General features: G+C 43.8%; 2 protein-coding genes across 4 annotated transcripts in view; one reads left to right on the forward strand and one right to left on the reverse strand.

Annotated features, from left to right (window-relative positions):
• TRMU (tRNA mitochondrial 2-thiouridylase) overlaps nt 1–21,431 on the reverse strand; it is a 198,417-nt gene that overhangs the window by 130,978 nt on the left and 46,008 nt on the right. The window contains exons 2-3 of the mRNA XM_085654078.1: nt 9,328–9,493; nt 3,130–3,236 (exon numbers count right to left, since the gene is read on the reverse strand). Of these exons, the coding sequence (XP_085510204.1) occupies nt 3,130–3,236; nt 9,328–9,493 (273 nt within the window). The remainder of the gene's footprint in view (nt 1–3,129; nt 3,237–9,327; nt 9,494–21,431) is intronic.
• The window catches only part of LOC146856067 (uncharacterized), a 171,379-nt gene continuing 155,711 nt past the window's right edge, over nt 5,764–21,431 (forward strand). The window contains exon 1 of one of the 3 annotated variants that reach the window (XM_085654079.1): nt 5,764–6,028. The gene's annotated coding sequence lies outside the window, so the exon portion shown is untranslated. The remainder of the gene's footprint in view (nt 6,029–21,431) is intronic. The other 2 variants (XM_085654080.1, XM_085654083.1) reach the window with 2 other exon arrangements.

The following is a 21,431-nucleotide window of genomic DNA, read 5'->3' on the forward strand; positions in this document are numbered from 1 at the left end:
ACCACTGCTGACACACCACTGCTGACACACCACAGCTCTGCGCCCCAGTGATGAAGCCAGAATTAAATGAGGACAAATTTGGAAGATGTGGGCATGTGCAGCACAGACCCACGTCATCTAAAGGAGTCAGGGCAAGGAAGAGGGTGCAAGAAGCTGCCAGCACAGCTACGATAGGAGGAACACTAGACAGGTGCATGAAAGACAAGGACGAAATCCATTTGATCCAAAACGGAGTCACGCGGGCGGTGGATAAGAAGGTGGGTGCAACTAAAAGTGGAGTAGGAGGAGGCAAGAGCTCTGATGTAAAGAAACAACTAGCTTTGTAGAGTAGATGGACGACAAGGGGTGCTACCGGGTGGACGAGGCTTTACAGAGCAGATTAAGGCTGCTCGGCCCTCACTAAGGATATTCGCAGGTGCAGGTAGGAGGGATGTTTGGCAAGGATTGTAGGGGAGAGGACATGGGAGAGTTACACGAATAGAACAAGCATTAAAAATGCAATAGGTCTCGCCTTTCATTTAGTTAAAGCCATTTGCTTTGCTAATGGTATTGTATAGCAAAGCAAATGGCTTTAACTTAATGAAAGGCGAGACCTATTGCATTTTTAATGCTTGTTTAAATAGGAGGTGAGTGGCCAATTAACATGTGATGATGTGATTGGGTCAACTTAATATTGGGAGATTATGTGTTTCTCTTACCAATTAGTGGGATTTTTTATTTCCCAAATTCTGATAGGGTAGGCAACTTGGTGAGCAACTGCAGAAGAATGCTTTAGTAAAAGATTATTCGATAAGTGTCGGAATAATGACAATGAATGGCACAAGGGCATAGTGAGGGTGTAGTGAAATGAAGCATGAGGGTATGTCATGGAATGTATATGGATACCTGGTCAATTCCTAATCTCCTGAGTGAAGATGGGGCAGGTTATATTGCACATAAAGTTTAAGAAACCTTGAAATGGAAGGTGTTGTTTATGTGCGCCAATATTTGGCTGATGAATGGCATATATACAAAATGAACGACAATATATTAGTAATAGATATAGTTTAAACACTGAACAAAAACGGGAATATAGGAAAAAGGGTTATAGTCTGGGGTCCTGCGGTTTTGATAACGTTGCATTTATTTTTAAGTGGTAATTTAGTTCCAATAGGATTTGTTGTATTTGAAAAGAAGAATTGTGTTATATATGTGTGATGGCAAGGTTTTTATTTGTAAATCTGGTATTTAAATGTACAAAATAAGATCGAAAAATATTTCAAAAGTACTGAAGAAGGTCGTTTCAAATATTTATTCCACTGAGACTTATAGACTAAGTATATCCGCATAATCCATTAGCACTGATCAATTGTATATGAAAAATTAATTCATGTATGTACAGTGACATTGATCAATGGATATGTATTAATTTCAAAAGTTTATATGACCTTGATTTTTATATTTTTTTCTACTTGTCGGGACAACTAATGTAGGTGTTTTTAGACAGAGGAGTCTAAAAACGTTTGTTATCAGAGGGTGGTAGGCAAGTCCTCTAATTGTGGACAGTCCATTTCACCGTGTGAGGGTGAATGAAAAATGGAAAACCGACTTTACAACACCAATAGGAGAGGCAGAGTGAGACAGAGAATGTGTATATATTACCAAGGTTTACAGCAACACTAGATTTCAGTTGCTGCAGTTTAATATCGCACAAAAAAACATAATTAATGTCAACAGTATTCCATAGGATATACACACATAATATATCGGAGTGCCCGAGGTGTAAATGAGGGTGCAGATTTTTTTTCCACATGAAATGATCCTGCCCGGTGGTAAAGGGGAAGTCACTCTACAATGAGGTAAAACAATTGTAAACTGAAGTAGATTTGTTAGCTTGACTAGAACTCCGCAAGTGGTTGCTTGGCCAAATGTCAATACTGACAAAGGGCAAGATCAAACAACAGTTTGCTATTCTGGGGCTCTTGTTGGCCAAAAGGTTAATTCTAACAGACTAGCTTCAGGCCCACAATCAACATGTGGGAAACTGGCTCAAGAATATGTCAAACTGGATCCTGGCACAGGAAATTCACATGCTGAATTCTAGGAATGATAAAAATCTACAGGAAGCCCTAAATGCAATTTGTACATTTGCCCCTGTATCCACCTGGCACTAAACTGACGCAGACTATACAAAAAATTCAGCAATGTCCTTACTGGACTCAGACATTGATGGTGAAGTTGTGATGTAATAAATACAATCTGTTGGCATGACACCTTCTAGGTGGAAATATAATTCTGAAAGGTATTGTGCAGGTTTATGTCTATTGTGTCTTGTTAGCTGTGCAGCACGCGAAAGCTCACAGGGCAGTCGTGTGAAAATAATGTACTTATAAGCATTGCAAGCACTACCCTGCCAATACCCCTATGTTGTGCTAAAAAAAAGAGTGACAAGTTCCAAGTATGGATGGGGAGTCATTTAAGGTAAATAAGAGATTTGCGCCATCCTTAATTCCAGGTGTCTTAGCATTATTCGATTAAGACTTAAATCAACACATGGTACCTGCCCTTGGGAGTAAAACTAACATTTCAAGAAAAACTGAAAGCGTGCTTCATACCAGTCCGTCACATACATCAATATAATAATTATACATTTTATTGATATATATTAATATAAAGGAGGAAGCATTACAATTATTCTTGGATACTGATCGTGTGTCCATGATATTCCCTCAGCCCAAACACAGATTTTTCATGTCAGGGCAAAGCCTTTTAGACCCTCGACACATTCTGATATTGAGGTAGACATTACAACATAGACAAGATCCTTTTATCATAAGATGGGGCTCTGGGGCCACAGCGATGCTTAAAGGTCAGGCTCATGGTCAAAGAGGAGGTCCAGAGGCAGATTAATGGAGAATCATGGGTTAAAGGGCACTCAATGTTGGGAGAAATTCAAGGCCCAGAAGAAGTTCAGGTGGAACCAAGAGCTCTTAGGGGACTAGGGCTTTGGTAAAATACAGGTCTTAATTGGCCAAGAGCAGCAAACTTTGTGCACTGCATTTCTTTCAGCTACCCCTTCAATTGGCAAGGGGTTAGTATAAAGGCCCATACCTTCAACAAATGTACCATTTATCAAAACAGTATGCTTACCTAAAGACTCCAGCGCATGGCGAAAGAAGTAATTGAACTTAATATGTTTGTTACACACTATGTCTGGATTAGGGGTTCTTCCTCTTTCATATTCATTAAGTAAATAGCTGCAATAAAGGGGAGAACAAGATAAGTTAAATCCATATTTCTATTTATCTAAATTGTTATGGTATCTGGTCACTGCTCTGAAGAGACTAATGAAAGAACATTGTGTAGAACCCATGAGTGCTGGAATACACAATGGATTTTATGCTAAAATAGAGTGCACCAATTTCAGGACAGTTAATTTTGGTCAGCCTTGCATGTCAAGGAGTACATATTTAATAGAATGTAATTTCTGTCCACGAGATCGAAAACTGGTTGCTTTATAATGCACAAAGCGCCCCTTTCCCCAGCTGACACGACAGAAGAAAATGTTGAAAAGCATGCTAACGGGTGGTGCAATCTACACCACAGTTTCACAAGGTAATCATCTAATAAATCAAAGGTTTTACAGGCACTTTAAATAATCTGGATAAGCATGTGAAAAGTTTCACAGACCCCACATTCTCAGGACTTAGGCAGAGGTGCTTTTCCTCTGTTTAGACAGATATTATAGGCTCTGGCAAAACAGAGCTAAGTTATATTGACCTCACTGGCTCAGATTTGAAACAGCATCTGCAGTGATAATATCATGCAAATATATCATGGCAAATCATAAAGTGCCTCTACTTCTGCAAAGGAAAGACAGCAGCAAGAAAATGATCTAAGGGTTAAGGATATGAGTTCATAACATCATCAATAAGCGTCTAAAATCAACGAGTTGTAACTCAAATTTCATTTTGAAACATTTTGCAAAAGCCATCAAGAATATCAGCTTGTCATAGTAAGAATATACACTAATTTCAGTTCATCCCGGACTCTAACATCAGCTTGTCATTTTCATGTCCCGCAAATACCATCTTTCATTTTAAGTAAATAAATACATGTCACGCTTATGACCAGCTGTCATTTTCTCAAAATACATTCTTTTATTCCTCAAATAATCAATGTTAAATTTTTTGTAAATAAGCTCAATAGCTTTCAAACACCAACATGCCATTTTCAGCAAATAACATCAATTTGTGCAAAGGTTACTGATTTTATTTTAGTAAATGAATATATTTTCATCATCATTAAGGCCCTAATTATGCCGGTCAGACGAGCGTCCGACCGGCATCGTGTCGGAATGGAAACCAGCCTACTAGTACTCGGTAATTCCATCCGACGAATTAGGATGCGACCTCCCATAAGGCGGTCGTAAACATCCATTTCTCCATTGCGTCTTGTGCAGTGGCCGGAAAATGGCAGCTCGACTACCCACATTAGACAAGCATTTACAATGCAACGGTCTCGGCATTGTTAAAGTTAGAGCTATTGGCATTGCTCATGACAATGCCGTTTCGTTAAATGTTTTAAAAACCAAAAACATAAACAAAAATAATGTCATGAGCAATGCCAATATCTCTAACTTTACCAATGCCGAGACCATTGCATTGTAAATGCTTTTTTTTTTTTACTTGGGTACAGAAATTTCAGACTTGCACCCTGGTATTAATATTGACTAAACTACTCCCCTGTGTCAGATGTACATCACAGGAGCCCAAGCCAGAGTGCTTAAAGTTACCTATCCTAGCCCCCTGTAGCATGCCCCACCTCCCTGCCATTTTATTCAACATTAGATTTGGCTGCCAACAGCATTTTTTTTCTTTCTTTTTGCAGTTTTATATAGCGCAAACTCGACTCTAAGGTATCCGAGCACTGTACAGGAGCACCAGCAGCATTACAGACGGACACATTCATTTCTAGGCACAAGGAGATTAAGTGATTTGCCCAGAATCACAGGATGTGTGAAACTCCCACCAGACTCAAAACTTGTTCCCCAGCTTCAAAGTCAAAAGTCAGCCACTCTAGCCTTTAAGCCACATCCAGTTAATTTGCTGTTAGTAGGCTATGCCACCACTTGGTTCTCGAGTCTGCGCTTGCTGCGAAGCAATTTTCTAACCGGCCTAGCCCTTTACAAAACTATACATTGAGATAGAAATAAAGTGCCCTTTGGTACCAACCAGTTAGCCTCCAATGTTTCGTTAGTGGCCTTAGGCAAGTCGAGTATGTCCCGATTCCTTCCATGCTCAGTCCCATCAGTACTTGAAGCTCTCAAGATGACGGCCGAAGGCACGCCGAGAGGGGTGAGTGGCTCGCTGCCTTGGCCTCTCGGTTCACCATTCCTCCAACTGCTGCCGTCTCAGCTGCTCTTGGCATCCGACAGCCATCTCTCTGCCCTGCCCTCCTGTCCCTCGCAGCCCATTCACGAAGCTCCCTCTGTCCACTCTAAGGCCGCACCATGACTGTATCGCTTTTCACATCACAGGCCTGCAGTCTCCCTGGCCCCCAGGCCCCAAATCACCGCCCCCGAGTGCAACAACACCCTGAAGGCCGGGCTGAAAGCAAGAGAACCCCAGTAATGGTGAGAAGACCATGCTATGTAAATATGTACTATTTCCCCTCCGTCTGTATATACCCCCTCACGGTGTCCTAAGCTGCACTGCTCAGCATAGCCACTTTTAACACTACCCCTCCCCTGAGCTCCCTCGCTTGGCAGCCGTCCTTGTAATCAGTGGAGGAAGAGGAATGTGGCGATGAGTCCAGCGGAGTGGGCTGTCTGAATCACCCTGAGGGACCCCCGCCGCCCCGCTTCCTCGCACACAAGTGTGAGAGACCCTGCCGGGCTGAAAGTAGGGAGAGAAGGGGGAGTACATGGAGAACGGAGAGCCTCCGAGCCAAGAAGACTAGGGAGGAAAGTATGGCCGCATAGGAGGCCATCGGAGGGGCCCGCAAGGCCACCAAAAGCAAACTATTTGAATTCCTGGTCAACGGTGTGGTGAGTAAACAAAGTTACTACGAACCGCTGTCCTAGTCTCCCAGAGCCGGCTTCGATGGCTCCCAATAAACATTTCGGTACAATAATGGTAGAGTTACGTAGATGTTGACAAGGATGGAGGGGGTCTGGACAAGCCATCCACCCCCCAGTAACTGAGACCCTGGCTGTGAGTGACTTGTCTTAGATCACACATCGTGTGAAGGGACCAGTCATTTAGCGGATGGCTCTCTGGCCCCAGACCAGAACGTTTCATCACTTTTCACGTGTGCCCAAGATCAGGCAGTGTGTTAATTAACTGAGCTGGGATTTAGTATGCACGCATTTCCCTCTTAGGCGAATTAGGTAACACATTATAGAACATCTACTCAAGAACTAATTGTACCAGTGGGGAGTGCAGGGGCTAACATTCCACCCGGAAGCACAGCCCTGGCTTGTTCCCGTGGGTCTGCTTGCGGTGCTGTTGTTCTCTTGAGAAACCTTGAACCGCGCCGCCTGGCGTCCTGTTCCCTCACATGTGCCCATGGTTGTTGTACCACCTGCCTGCAGAATCCCCAATATTTGTACAAACACTATTTGGTCTTGTAATTGCTTGCTGTATAAATGTCTTCATTTCAGCATCCTTTTGCCAACAGTAATTGCCACTGTGCACATACATTATCAAGCTTTCTCCATATTATCCACAAGAACCCTTATATGTTCTATATAGACTATGTACCCTGGTTCCTCGTGAGTAGGGTCGCCATAGTTTCCTGAACAGGTCCCATTCACCTTGAAAATCTGATCCCATTCAATGTTCCCAGCCTCGCCCTGCTCTAAGCCCCACCCAAGCCCTAACCCCACTACAAACTCTGCCCTATCAACACGCCCACTCAATTGGGTGAGTGAGTGCCTGCCCTTTTCTTTTATCAATGAAAGCACTGCCGAGATGTAGTTAGTCTATCCTGTATGTTACAGGTGAGGTATTCAAAGGGCAGGCGCAGCCGGTCATCCTGCCCAAGCCACTTACAGCAGTGCAAGTGCGTGCGTTTTATGTAATTAAGTATTATAGTAGCATGTATGCATGTTATGTTACAAATGATTTAGAGAGCGCGCTAACACCCCGGGGTTTCTTGGCGCAGGTACGTACTGTATGGGTTTTTATGTCACAAAAGCATAACATGGCATGCAGTAGGGGGGTTTGCACTAAGGGGGGGTGAGAGACAAATTCAGACTGCGTACATTCAGGGATGGAAAAACATTTTTTGTGTTAAGGTAAACTGGAAGTGAGTGGGCAACCAGGTTCGAACGGCTCAACACCCTGTGATTCTAGGCAAATCACGTGATCTCCGTGCTTGAAAAGTGATTGCGACCTTCGGTAATTTAACTGGTGTTCATGTAACGCGCTCCAATAACTGCGGGTCAAGTTTGCGCTATATTATATACCTTTGCAAAAAAAGGCTCAAATTCAGACTGCGTACATTCAGGGATGGAAAAACATTTTTTGTGTTAAGGTAAACTGGAAGTGAGTGGGCAACCAGGTTCGAACGGCTCAACACCCTGTGATTCTAGGCAAATCACGTGATCTCCGTGCTTGAAAAGTGATTGCGACCTTCGGTAATTTAACTGGTGTTCATGTAACGCGCTCCAATAACTGCGGGTCAAGTTTGCGCTATATTATATACCTTTGCAAAAAAAGGCTCTTTGGGAATTGTTTCAGGCTAACTGCAGAATCTCTGAAATTCAAGGGAAACTTACCCACGTGCAGATGACGCGACCAGCTCCGCGTGCCAATTTGAGAACTGAAACCGACTGTGAAGCAGGCAATTCTGTGTGTTTGAAGGTAGAGGCGACACTAGGTTGCTTGCATCTGTCTGCTACATCGATGGGGTCTTTTATCGTGCGTGTCCCGCCATGCAGCTCTATTCCTTTTACAGCGCGCGTCCTGGCCGTGCTATTGTCCTCCACGCTCAAGAACACTTGTTTACTAATGACAGAAAATACGGTGTCTTCCTACTCGGGCCGCCAGCTGCAGGAGCATTAACCCGCCGATCTACCTTGCCAGCACACCCCGCTCACTTCTATGGAGGGGCGAGGAAGTCACATACCCGATGAAGGGCCTGACTTTAGGCCACACCCAAGGACACCGCCAGTCCCGGCTTCGACTGCCGCGAATCGACGGTAGGTCTGTCCACGGTGAGGTCAGTCCTGGGGGAAGGGGCAGGTCAGCTCACACAGGGCAGCAGCTCAGCGCACACAAGGCAGAGCAGTCAGTCACCTTTTCCTATCCCCCTTTTCTGTCCGTGGTCGCCTTCGACTACGTTCGTAAAACAGAAAGCTGAAAAATGAAAGTAATTGTAAGCCGGAACAAGTGTAAGAGGTGTGGCGCAGCGGCCAGGACAGGGTGAGGAGAGGTGAGGAGACCAGAGCAGCAGGGGGAGCGGACGAGCACACCACTGCCTTTCTCCGAGGCAGAGCAGAAATGCCTCGGAGAAAGGCAGCGGCATTTTCGGATTCGGGGGCGTGTTTTGCTGTTATCTCCTCCTTGAGACTTCTTGCAAAAAACACGCCCCCCGATCCGAAAAAGACGGGGCCTGATCGGAGTGACTGACCTCTTCTCCAGTGGCTGGCCAGCATTCAAGAGGCCAGCCAATGGAGAACAGGGGAGAAGAGGGGCGGATTCAAGCCCCTCTTCTCCAAGTCATTAAATCTCCCGACTTCCGGTTCTGCCTTCGGCAGACCGGTAGTCCTCGACCTAAAAAACGGGTGTTTACAAACATCAACCTGGTACGCGGGGTATGAATGTTTGGGGGTAGCACAGGTGCCACCGCAGGCCTCTTAGCAAAGGTCGCGGAGGGACAGGGGCCCTGCTAGGGGCCCCCAAAGCCAGTTTCCGACAGCCGTTCAATAGCGGTCGGACCACCATTGGAATGCTGCCTGAAAGGGAAATTGTAATCCCTCAACGGCGATGCCTGAGCAGGCACCGCCCCATTGTATGGTATCACTTTCCGACCGCTGCCATGACGGGCTCCTTGAGCCAGTCGGAAAAGCAGCGGTCGTTCCCTCCGCTCCCTGCCTCCAACCTCTGTATCATAATGCTGCAGTCGGACTGCATAGCTAGATGTCCGTCGGTCCAACCGCAACCGATAGGCTGTTGGTTGCGGTCCGACCGACATCATATTGAGGGCCTTAGCCCTCATTATGCTAATGATTACCATCATGTCATGGATTCTTACATGTCAGTATTTCACAAGCATGGGTCATATATTTTGAAATATGTTTGTTCCATAGTTATAACACGTCAATGAAAACTATTTAAGTACCTAAAAACATCATGCCAGTATTCTTTAATATATGAAACCTGATGAAAGGGTATGTCGAGCTTCTGACACACTCGGTAAGCGTCGTCACAGTCCTTGTCAGCAGTGCACACCCCGTGCTCATCCACCAGATCCCAGTTCTTCATGAACACTCCAATCACCTCATAACCTATGGCGGGAAGGGGATAATTCCAAACTTTAAAATCAGATTATTGACTTTAGGCAATCACCATTTCACATCATGCCCCCGTTATATTTAAATGTTTGTTTTCTTTGCATATGTATACAACATTCACATAGATAATTACAAAATTATTACGCTTTAAACTACATTAATAATCACAAATGTATTTAAACTTTACTAAATAAAAACATGTTACTCATCTGCGATAGCAACTTTAGAAATTAATGTCTGCATTGGTTTTTTTGTTCAGTTGAGCATTTGGGAAGGCAGTGCGGCCTAAGAGAAATAGAACACCATATATATCTGAAGGAGAAAGTAACACAATAAATAGTAGTATAGTGCAAGTGTGGGGAAATTAAGAAGTATAAAAGAAACTTAATAAGTCAAGAATTTAGAGTACTTGCTTTGTCATCTCTAGTCATACAGGGCCGAGTTTATTACAGGCCATGTTGGCCAAAGATTTTGAAGAGTTCATAAGGAAAATAACAAGCATTGTCAAGGCCAAGAGATTTGGTTTTTGCATAGTGCGAGCACACAAAGTCACACAACATATGGACACACGTGCAGCATGGTTAAAGACCAACAAACTTACAGACACCCATTTTCACAAAGCCCACAGACAGAGATCCATCGCTGCACACACAACAACCATGCGTGCATCAATGTAAAAAGACCAACAGTCATGAATTATTCTTTTCTTAGGGATGTATGAGCTATGAGCGACCCTTGACCTTGTTAGGTAAGTCACTCCCCTGAGGAAATATGAATTTTGTGATCAGTTATGTCCCCTATCGTAGACCCCAACGGCTCCATGTGCATGCTATAAGTACATGTATGTTCCCTCCAGTTCCAGTTATGAAGACGCAAATACATGTGCGTCCACCGTCAACATGTCCTCTTTCAGATTCGCCATGAATGGGTCAGATATTCCATTTCTAAGTATGAAAGGCCACCGACTTTATGTGGTTCACTTTCCACATTTTACAGATTCAGGCGAGTAGGCCCTGAATTCTGCCATCAAGCCTTTTTCTGGTTTCTGCCTCTGACAGCTCCAGTCCGAGCCCGCATCTGTATCAATGAACTTTGTCATACTCCCTGCGCGGCTAACGGTGCCTGATCCAGCCTGTTGCCTGCCAAAAACTGTATTTCACCTTCAAGATTATCTGCTCCGCTCCTCATCCGATGCATTCCTGTCTAGTAGTTTAGGTAAACATTCTTCCAGCTACAGTGCAAAGGGCCAGGCCTCACTGTCCTCATGCAAGTAATTCATAGCCCCTGTTACCATGGAAGATTCCTGCCCCCTCGCATCTCATGTAGACACTTAGACGCTTGTACACGCACTAACAGTCAGTATAGAATAGATTCCATCATAGAGACCTTTCCTTTTGGATAATACAGTTCTTTAAACATAAGATATTAGATATGATTTGGGATTAGGTTGACATGACCCCTCAGACTTCTGTCTCCACATGTAGAGCTAAATGTCAAGTCCCCTTCACCCTCTAGTTGCACGTCAATCACACGTCATGCGGCTGCGCGCGCATCTCTGCCAAATATTTCTGCTGACATTGCAGGATTCTCTCATGGCTCCACCCATTTGTGACATCATGTTTAATGACGTATCTAGTTACGCCTATATGTACGCCTTTTTTCATTACGTATGTGTATCATTATCTGTATTATCAGCTGTTACGCCTCCTGCATCTGTCTTAATGTAATACTTTTCATATAAATATCATTACTTGTCAATAATGTATTGCCTTCCCTTCCTGAATCTTCGTGGTGATGGAATTTGAAGCCTACAGTTCGAACTGTAATTCCTTTATAGAGGAATAAAGCCTTTTAGAACCTCTAATACCACGGATTCTGCCTCTTATATTTACTGAGTTATTCTTACTAGACTTTACCGCATAAAAAATAGTACCGGTAATGAAATATTTACCACATAAATTGGCGCCCGAACAGGAACACTTTCTCATCTCACGCGCCGGAGGTGCGTTGCAGGCCCGGTCTCCTGCCACAGCTGAACGGACAAAAACGCGTACCTGCAGGATTTCCTGTATCTCCCTCCGGCCAAGCGGGGGCGACTGAGGCTGCGATCAACACCCAGACGAGGCGGTGAGAAGTGCGAAGTATCCCGACCAGAGCCTAGCTGAGAGAGCAAGATCCGAGGTATACAGAGGCCCACCAGGTTCCGAAGTTCCGAGTCCAGTCGAGTCGAGTCCAGTCCGGTCCAGTTTCAGTTCAGTTCCGAGGCCTTCCGTTCCGCGCTACCCGGTGAGTACCATTGCCGGGGAGGCATTTAAACGTGCACATAGGTTGTGCCGGTCAAGACGGGTTTGGGTACACAAATCCGGTCTGCACTGTTTTAGCAGTGTATCTGTACTGTTTAGCAGTATATCTAGTATGTCTTGCATATAATTCAGTATTATTTAGTGTCAGTATTATGTCAGTAACTAGTTTTCTATTAATTATCATCGTTCATTAAATGTTAAATGTTTTAATACGTTCTACATATTGTGGTGTGAATGATTGTTCATTATTGTATTTATTGTATTAAGTGTGTTCAAATAATAAGGTCTAAAAATGCCGCTCTTTTCAAAACTAAGACAGATCAAAACCAGAAAAGGGGTACTCGAAGAAGCTGTTCCCATTCCACCTAGGGACACTCCAGGATACTTTATGTATCATAAGCATGGCCTAGATGCCGTGTTATTTCTTGATTTATGGGTGGACTACACCAAAGAGTTGCCAGAAAGTCAGAGGTGGCCCGCAGCGGGGACCTGGGATGCAGATTGCATCATGAGAGTAGAAGAAGAATTATGGAAAAAGAAAGCCAGACAGTCACAGAAAGATGCCATTGAATTATGGCGTAAAGAATCATATAGACGTACAGAAAAAGCGCTCAGACAAGAAGAGAAAGGTAGGGAGAATTCGAATAAAACCCGAGAAAATGTATTAATTGAGGAAGGTACCCGAGTAAAAGCAGAACAAGTAGACAGACAACGAAACACTCTTATGAATGGTATGTATCCTCTTCTGGCCGAAGGGTTACCTCAGGCCACCCCGGAAATACCGAAAAACCTGACACCTCCATTACTCCCGATAAAAGCACATCCCAAAACAGCAAAAGACGTTTTCCTTTCTTCCTATTTAGATGATGTAGCTCCTGAATATGCTAATGCTCCGCCAAACCCACCGCCCATCGTTGGTGCTCAACGCCAAGATCATCCGTCTGTATCCCCACAACAACAAACTCCTACGCACATTCCCACAGGTCCATCTGTTTCTACCGCTTTTCCTACATCTACAGTTTCTATCTTACATCCAACAAATCCTTTCGTGCCTAGCACCTCAGACGGTGCGACAGGAGGTGTGACAGACATTTTTGCCACGCCACCTCGAGGAAATAAATTATCCCTTAGAGATTTAGCATACGAACGTACACCCCAACTAGCAACTTCAGACTTGTTTAAAGAGCATCTAGTGGATTGTAGATATGATCCTGTGCCCGGTAGACGGGACGGTATGCTGCTGTCATCACTACGTATACGACGAGCTTCAAGATATTTAGCGACGCTACCAGGAATGGTGGCACATTTAGACAATATATATCACTTTGTCCAATCAGGGCGAGGCCCTGAAAGTATTGACGAAGCTATGGAATATCAGAAAGTGGATGTACAGAGACAACTGTTACGCTTCTTCATAAACTGTGTGATCAGAAACAAAGATAGGCCTGGGGTAGATCAGGAGGAAATGCAAGTACTTACCAAATGGGGTCAGAATATATCAGAAGGGAAACATGATAAACAGACATGTATAGTAGTTATGTGCCGTAAGATCCGCAAAGAAGTAGAACGAATACATACAGAAAGATTAGAGTCAGATCTACATGAACCAGAGGGAGAGGAGGACGAAATGCCTACAGGACAATTAGAAACGATGGCTTATGTAGGTAAAGGAAGATCTTTTTATAAAACGAGATGTTTTAATGATCCGATACGTCCGATACGTCCAGAATGTAACAGACATTTCCCAGCCCCTATGTTAAATACAAGGTCTCCTGAACACCTATTCCAAGCTGCTGATAAACTACTCCGAGACCGAAGGGGGTACCATATGCTCGATTCCATGGATGAACAAGAATTGGCCAGGTCAGCCGTACAATGGGCTGACAGTCCCGACAAATACAGTGAAGATGCACTAGCACACACGTTTCTGAATCTTGCCCCAGACGAACAGCGTTTAGCTAGTATATAAATGATTCAACACCTCCTTATATTATATAAAAGCCAACACTCCGATCCTGGACCCTTACCTGACATATTGACCGAATTACTCACGAATAAATGGAGAGGGTCAGGTACTGATTTAATTAAAGAAATTCTAGAATTTCGAAACCAGTATATAGTTTTCGTATGCCCAGAACACGTTTCAATTCCCACTATGGGAAGAAAAATGTATCACATAGATAGACAGAATCCCTTACGCGAAGTACACCCAATCAGAGGTGAAGATAATAACTTTACACGCGTGTTTGTGTACACGCCTATAACTAAAATTGAATTATTAGAAATGAAGAAAGTAGTACCCAGCCATGACAAGGATCCAGCAGGTTTCCACCGTGAGATAAAGGACATGTTACTCATGGGAGAGTATACCTACCCCGACATTATGAAAATATTGAAAGTGTTAATGCCTGCCGGTGTTTACGAGAAACTCAAAGAAAAGGAATGGGAGGTGGGAGACCAAAAGATAGATTGGACAGCATTAGAAAACGAAGAAAAGGCCCGAGCTGCAGGATCAGGGCTTGGGGAAAAGACTACAGCACTACCAGGATTACTAGTACAGGTACTGCCACGTTTATTAACTACGAAAAAGGAGGACTGGGGTGCAATCTCAGCCTGTAAACAAAAGCAAGATGAAGACACTAGTGATTTCTATTCCCGATTTGAAAAATGTTTTGGTATTAATAGTGGCATAAAAGCAAGTAGCGAGTCATATCCACATCTGTTTGTGACAAAATTAGTTGAAAATTCCCTACCACAAGTTAAGAATAGAGTATTGAAATTTGAGAGTACCTGGCAAGGTAATACCCCGTCACAGATGTTACAGATGTTACAATATCACCACAATAGAATTAGAGAAGAACAAGAACATGAACAAAGACGTATGAAAGATACGAAAATGAAAATGCTTGTTGCTCAGTCAGTTCCAGCTGATGGTCATAAAAAGGGTGATTCCACAGGTCCGGCGAAAGGGACATGCAACTATTGTAAACAACAAGGTCATTATATACACGATTGTCCAGTTCTGAAACATAAAATCGCCACGGGTAGAACCCAGGAAAGACCACGTCCACCTAGACAGGATCAGAATCAACAACAAATCCCTCAGCATGCACAATCTAGGCCAGCTCCGCAACAGCCAGCTCCGCAACAGGCAGCTCCACAACAGATCGTAGCACCACCACAAGCGCAGCCTATTGCTGCAACACAAGCAACGACACAACAGATGTACCAGTATGCACAAAATGACTATCCCGATTATCAGCGATACACATGAAATAGCCTAGAGAGGGAAGTTGGCTTACCCCTTATCGAGGTTCCTGTAGATCAAGAGGGACCTTTAGTTCATAGTGAACTATTAGGGGAAGACAGAAAGTTTTTACTTGATACAGGGGCAAGCAGAACAACTATACGACGCAGTGAAGTTCCAGGGGCACCCCTCTCAGGCTCACAGAATATTTCCCTTGGATTCTCAGGAAAGCCTATCATTAATGAAGTAACGCAACCCCTTCCACTTACGGTTGGTCCATTGACACGAACCACAGATTTATTGCTTAATAAATCATGTCCAGAAAACTTGTTAGGTATAAAAACATTGAAAGCTCTAGGAGCTATAATATGTTGTTCTCCGGAAGGAGTACGATTATTTTTACGTGATTTCAAAGGTCACTACGTGTCCAGAGACATGGATCACCGGCTGCAGAATTTACCTACACATTTATGGGCACAAGGCCCGACTGATGTTGGTTGCATGAACATTACACCATATCGAGTCACACTAAAAACAGGAGTGGTACTACCACGAATGCGACAATACAAGTTACCACCAGATGCTGTTGTGGCTTTACTGCAACTCATTGACGAGCTCATTGCACAAGGAGTGGTTGTAGAAACCGACTCCAATGTATGTAATTCCCCTATAATTCCGATTCTTAAAAGAACGGATCCAAAAGCATCACCAGTATATCGATTAGTTATTGATCTGCGCGAATTAAATAAATGTATTGTACCACAATACCCTGTGGTCCCAGATATCTCTTCTTTACTAATGGCTATTGACTCAGAAGCAACGTTCTTCACTGTAATTGATCTCAAGAATGCCTTCTTTAGCGTCCCAATAGATCCGGAAAGTCAATATTTGTTCGGATTCAGTTTGAATGGACGAAGTTTTAAATTCACACGCGCACCTCAAGGATTTACAGAAAGCCCCAGCATCTATAGCCAAGCACTGAAACGAGAACTTGACAGTATCCACATGCCAATTAACACTGCCTTGCTTCAATATGTCGATGATCTGCTGATCACCGCCCGAAGCGAACCCGAATGTGAAAAAGCATCACTGACGGTTTTAAGATTTCTGGCCGACAAGGGGCACAAGGTGTCCCCTTCTAAGCTGCAATTCTGTGTCCAGCAAGTTGTTTACCTTGGGCACTCGCTGTCCAAGGAGGGAAGACAGCTTACACCCGACCGCATCCAGTTAATTGCTAACATGTCACCACCAAAGACACAAAAGGAGGTGCGGGCTTTTATAGGTCTCACTTCATACTGTAGGCAGTGGATCCCTCAATATGCATTTCTAGCAAAACCACTCATCCAGTTGACAACTCAGGAGGCAGCCACATCGACTGTCCTCCCTTGGACTCAAGAACATACACATGCCTTTGAAAGCTTAAAGAAAGCTTTAAGCCAAGCACCTGTTTTAGCAACACCATGTTACAGTAAGCCTTTTACACTCTTTGTTACAGAACGCGAAGGTACTGCCTTGTCAGTACTCACTCAGGAACAAGCAGGATCACACAAACCATGTGCTTATTTCTCTAGTACATTAGATCCAGTAGCTCAGGCTCTTCCTGCGTGCCTGAAATCAGTGGCAGCAACAGCTTTAGCAATCAGACAAAGCGATGCCATAGTGTTAGGACATCAATTGACAGTACAAGTACCACACGCAGTAGAGGTTCTCTTGAACCGCACACAAACACAACACTTGACTATAGCAAGACTCACCGGTTATGAATTAACATTGTTTCAGCCACATATAGAAATCAGACGTTGTAATACGTTAAATCCTGCCACACTTTTGCCCGTAAATGGAACAGATCCATTAGAACATGATTGTATTGAAGTCATTACTATCACGACGAAACCCAGACAAGACTTGACAGACATCCCTTTATCAGATCCAGACCTGACATTGTATGTAGATGGTTCATGTATGAGAACAAGTACAGGAGAGTTAGTGGCCGCTTACGCAGTCACAACAGACACTGAAGTCATTGAAACAAATTGTATTAACACTTTGTCAGCTCAAGCAGCAGAGCTCATCGCTCTGACACAAGCCTGTATTCAAGCTAAAAATAAGAAAGTCAACATATACACAGATTCACGTTATGCATTCGGAGTCGTCCATGACTTCGGCGTACTGTGGCGAGAGAGAGGTTATTTAACTTCTCACGGTGCCCACATCCAACACGGACCCCTAATTCAAGCTCTATTAGACGTGATTCATCTACCTATTGCAATATCGATTATGAAATGCAAAGCCCATACAAAAGTTACCGATATCATTTCTCAGGGTAATGACCTAGCTGACAGAACAGCTAAACAGACTGCTCAGAATCAGACCCATACAACTGACACGATAAAGACAATAGTTCCGACACCAACACATTGCATGACAGTTAAGGATCCCGCCCTTGATGTAATTGACATACAGACACATGCTACACCCGAAGAAATAAAGAAATGGACTGAATTAGGAGGGATCCAAACGGATCAAGGATGGATGACGAAGGAAAAATCTATATGGTTTCTTCCCGACTCCATGGTTCAAGTCATCATTAACACAATACATAGTCCAGCGCACCTAGGAGAAAAAGCTATGCTAGACAGCATTCAACACATTTGGTTCAACAGACACTTGCGAGCAGCAGCCAAACAGAAAGTACGTACCTGTATGATATGTTGTCAGTTTAATCCAGGTAAAAGCATTCCCGTAGAGCAGGGTGGATTTCAACCTCCCGATCACGCTTTTGAAGTCCTCCAGATGGATTATATCCAGATGGAACGATGTCGAGGATTCAAATATGTTCTCGTAGTTGTCTGTGCTCTTTCCCGTTGGACAGAAGCCTACCCGGTTTCAGATTACACTGCCCCGACTACTGCCAAACAGCTAGTTCGAGAATTCTTCCCACGATTCGGTTTACCACGTGTTGTATACTCAGATAACGGCCAGCCATTCTCATCCGAACTAATGAAACACGTTTCACTTCTGTTAGGTTACCAATGGAAATTCCACTGTGTCCGACATCCCGAGGCAGCAGGTCTTGTGGAACGTCATAATCAAACTCTGAAAATCAGATTGTCCAAAATATGTAGAGAAAAAGGTGTCGATTGGATAGTAGCCTTACCAGTTGCGCTCTTTTACATGAGAATGATAGCACATTCTCGAACAGGGCTATCCCCGTACGAGGTGATCTTCGGTAGACCACCAAATATGTGGGGGACGCCTATACCTCGCAAAATCACTGATGTTGACTGTAATATGCTGACAGATTACCTGGCTTCCTTGATGTCTGCACTACAATCTTGTCGTTCACAGGTAGCTGCAGCTTTTCCCGATAACACTGAGGTGAAGCCCCATGACGTGGTTCCAGGTGATCTGGTTCTTGTGAGGAACTTCGACCGGAAGACCCAGTTGGAGCCCAGGTGGAAATCGCCCAAACTCGTCTTGCTGACAACAAGGACAGCCGTGAAGATTGAGGGACGTAAAGGGTGGTTACACTCGAGTCATATCAAGAAATTTTATGGACTACCGTCCGATGTGAACACTCAGCCCTGCATTCCCTCACAGACAGACTCAAAGCTCCCCTTGGTTGAACAGACAAAAAATGAACTCTATAAACTGAAACTAAGGTCTAGCAAGTCAGACAATTTGATTGTTTAAGTCCTCTCCAAGGTGAATCGGTTGAATTTGTCTCTGACATGTATCCTCTAGACCGAAATAGAGAGAGAAATAGACAGATACAGATTAAAAAACATGCGTACTGTAAATCGCTTCGTAGTCACTGCACAGTGACATTATTAATTTTGTTTTTTCTAAGTCTTCTGATCATCATTTCTAGTATATTGCTACATATGTATTACCCTATTTCTAAACGTGCTTACAATGTCACTGCTGAACATTCTTTTAGCGAACTACCTCCGCATGAGTTGTCTTATAGATTTGCGCTGCGCAACAACACTTTTATTAGTATGTTACATCATTCCCATCAGACCAGCAATGCTACAAATTGTTGGATATGTGGCCGACTCCCTCCCTATCAGAACTATAAGGGAGTTTTGCCCCTCTTTCCGTATCCGTTCACACACAATGGCTCCTGTGGAGCATGGTTTAGTTTGATTAATTCCCTAGATTCAAATCCCGTAGTTTATCAAGACAACTGGGTATGGGGAAACCTGAACCTAGTTTTGCTTAAAGTCTGCTACCCTAACAAGGAGGGACTTCCCAAAAGAACAGGAACTGATCTAGAAAATGAAGTATATGGATTAGGTAACTTTACACTTAACCTCATGATTCTGAATGTTGAATCCGAAGCTACGCCAATCTTATCCGCTATGTCAGTATTCCCAGTTAAAGGGGAATTATGTGTAAGAAAGAATGGTTCCATACACATGGGCCATAGTAAATGCACCACTGTAATAAAATTTAGTGATCAAGGCAAGTCTACATTTAGAGCTTCCCGTCATTCCTACTTCATATGTGGTCAGACCGCATATATACGTCTACCTCTAGATTGGGATGGTACCTGTTATATAGCATTCCTTCTGCCACCTGTTTTCCTAGCCCCTCCTGACTATCACAGAAATATCCATTTAGTACACAATAGACAGCAGAGAGATCTCCCGATTGTCGATTACACTGAAACGGCATGGGAGCAATACACAGATTTCAATAAAGGTTTCTTTCCCTATATAGGAACAGTCACTAATAGTAAACTGATACGTAGATTAACTAGAACCCTTGAAGCAGTAGTGAACGAGACTACTTCCGCCTTAGGCAATTTAACAGAAGAGCAGTCTGCTATGCGGATTGTTGTGCTTCAAAATCGTCTTGTCCTTGACGTCATCCTGGCCGATAGGGGCGGAGCTTGTAGGGTCATCGGATCAAGTTGCTGTGTTTTCATACCAGAAAACTCGCCGTCAGTATATAAAGCCATAACTCGCCTTCATAAGATTATAAGCCAGATACACCAGAGTCCAGGCACCTGGACTTGGTCCGGTTGGTTCTGGAGCGTGTTGTCAGCCTGGGGATGGAGGATCCTATCCTTCCTAGGTATTGGCTTTCTCATACTATTCAGTTGCTGCTTATGTCTACAATGTGGGCCAGCGATTTGTGGCCTGTGTGCCACATCGTGTATCCCGCATCCAAGTTTTCGTTCAAGATCCCGGAAGAAGAAAGAAGAACAAATGATGCTATATGAACAGATCGATGGATTGATGAAGATTGATATCTCCTGAGGGTCCGTAGGGGACAAGGAGGGAATGAGGAAATATGAATTTTGTGATCAGTTATGTCCCCTATCGTAGACCCCAACGGCTCCATGTGCATGCTATAAGTACATGTATGTTCCCTCCAGTTCCAGTTATGAAGACGCAAATACATGTGCGTCCACCGTCAACATGTCCTCTTTCAGATTCGCCATGAATGGGTCAGATATTCCATTTCTAAGTATGAAAGGCCACCGACTTTATGTGGTTCACTTTCCACATTTTACAGATTCAGGCGAGTAGGCCCTGAATTCTGCCATCAAGCCTTTTTCTGGTTTCTGCCTCTGACAGCTCCAGTCCGAGCCCGCATCTGTATCCATGAACTTTGTCCTACTCCCTGCGCGGCTAACGGTGCCTGATCCAGCCTGTTGCCTGCCAAAAACTGTATTTCACCTTCAAGATTATCTGCTCCGCTCCTCATCCGATGCATTCCTGTCTAGTAGTTTAGGTAAACATTCTTCCAGCTACAGTGCAAAGGGCCAGGCCTCACTGTCCTCATGCAAGTAATTCATAGCCCCTATTACCATGGAAGATTCCTGCCCCCTCGCATCTCATGTAGACACTTAGACGCTTGTACACGCACTAACAGTCAGTATAGAATAGATTCCATCATAGAGACCTTTCCTTTTGGATAATACAGTTCTTTAAACATAAGATATTAGATATGATTTGGGATTAGGTTGACATGACCCCTCAGACTTCTGTCTCCACATGTAGAGCTAAATGTCAAGTCCCCTTCACCCTCTAGTTGCACGTCAATCACACGTCATGCGGCTGCGCGCGCATCTCTGCCAAATATTTCTGCTGACATTGCAGGATTCTCTCATGGATCCACCCATTTGTGACATCATGTTTAATGACGTATCTAGTTACGCCTATATGTACGCCTTTTTTCATTACGTATGTGTATCATTATCTGTATTATCAGCTGTTACGCCTCCTGCATCTGTCTTAATGTAATACTTTTCATATAAATATCATTACTTGTCAATAATGTATTGCCTTCCCTTCCTGAATCTTCGTGGTGATGGAATTTGAAGCCTACAGTTCGAACTGTAATTCCTTTATAGAGGAATAAAGCCTTT

Source organism: Triturus cristatus, chromosome 4_1 (assembly GCF_964204655.1).
Source record: "Triturus cristatus chromosome 4_1, aTriCri1.1, whole genome shotgun sequence".
NCBI lineage: Eukaryota > Metazoa > Chordata > Amphibia > Caudata > Salamandridae > Triturus > Triturus cristatus.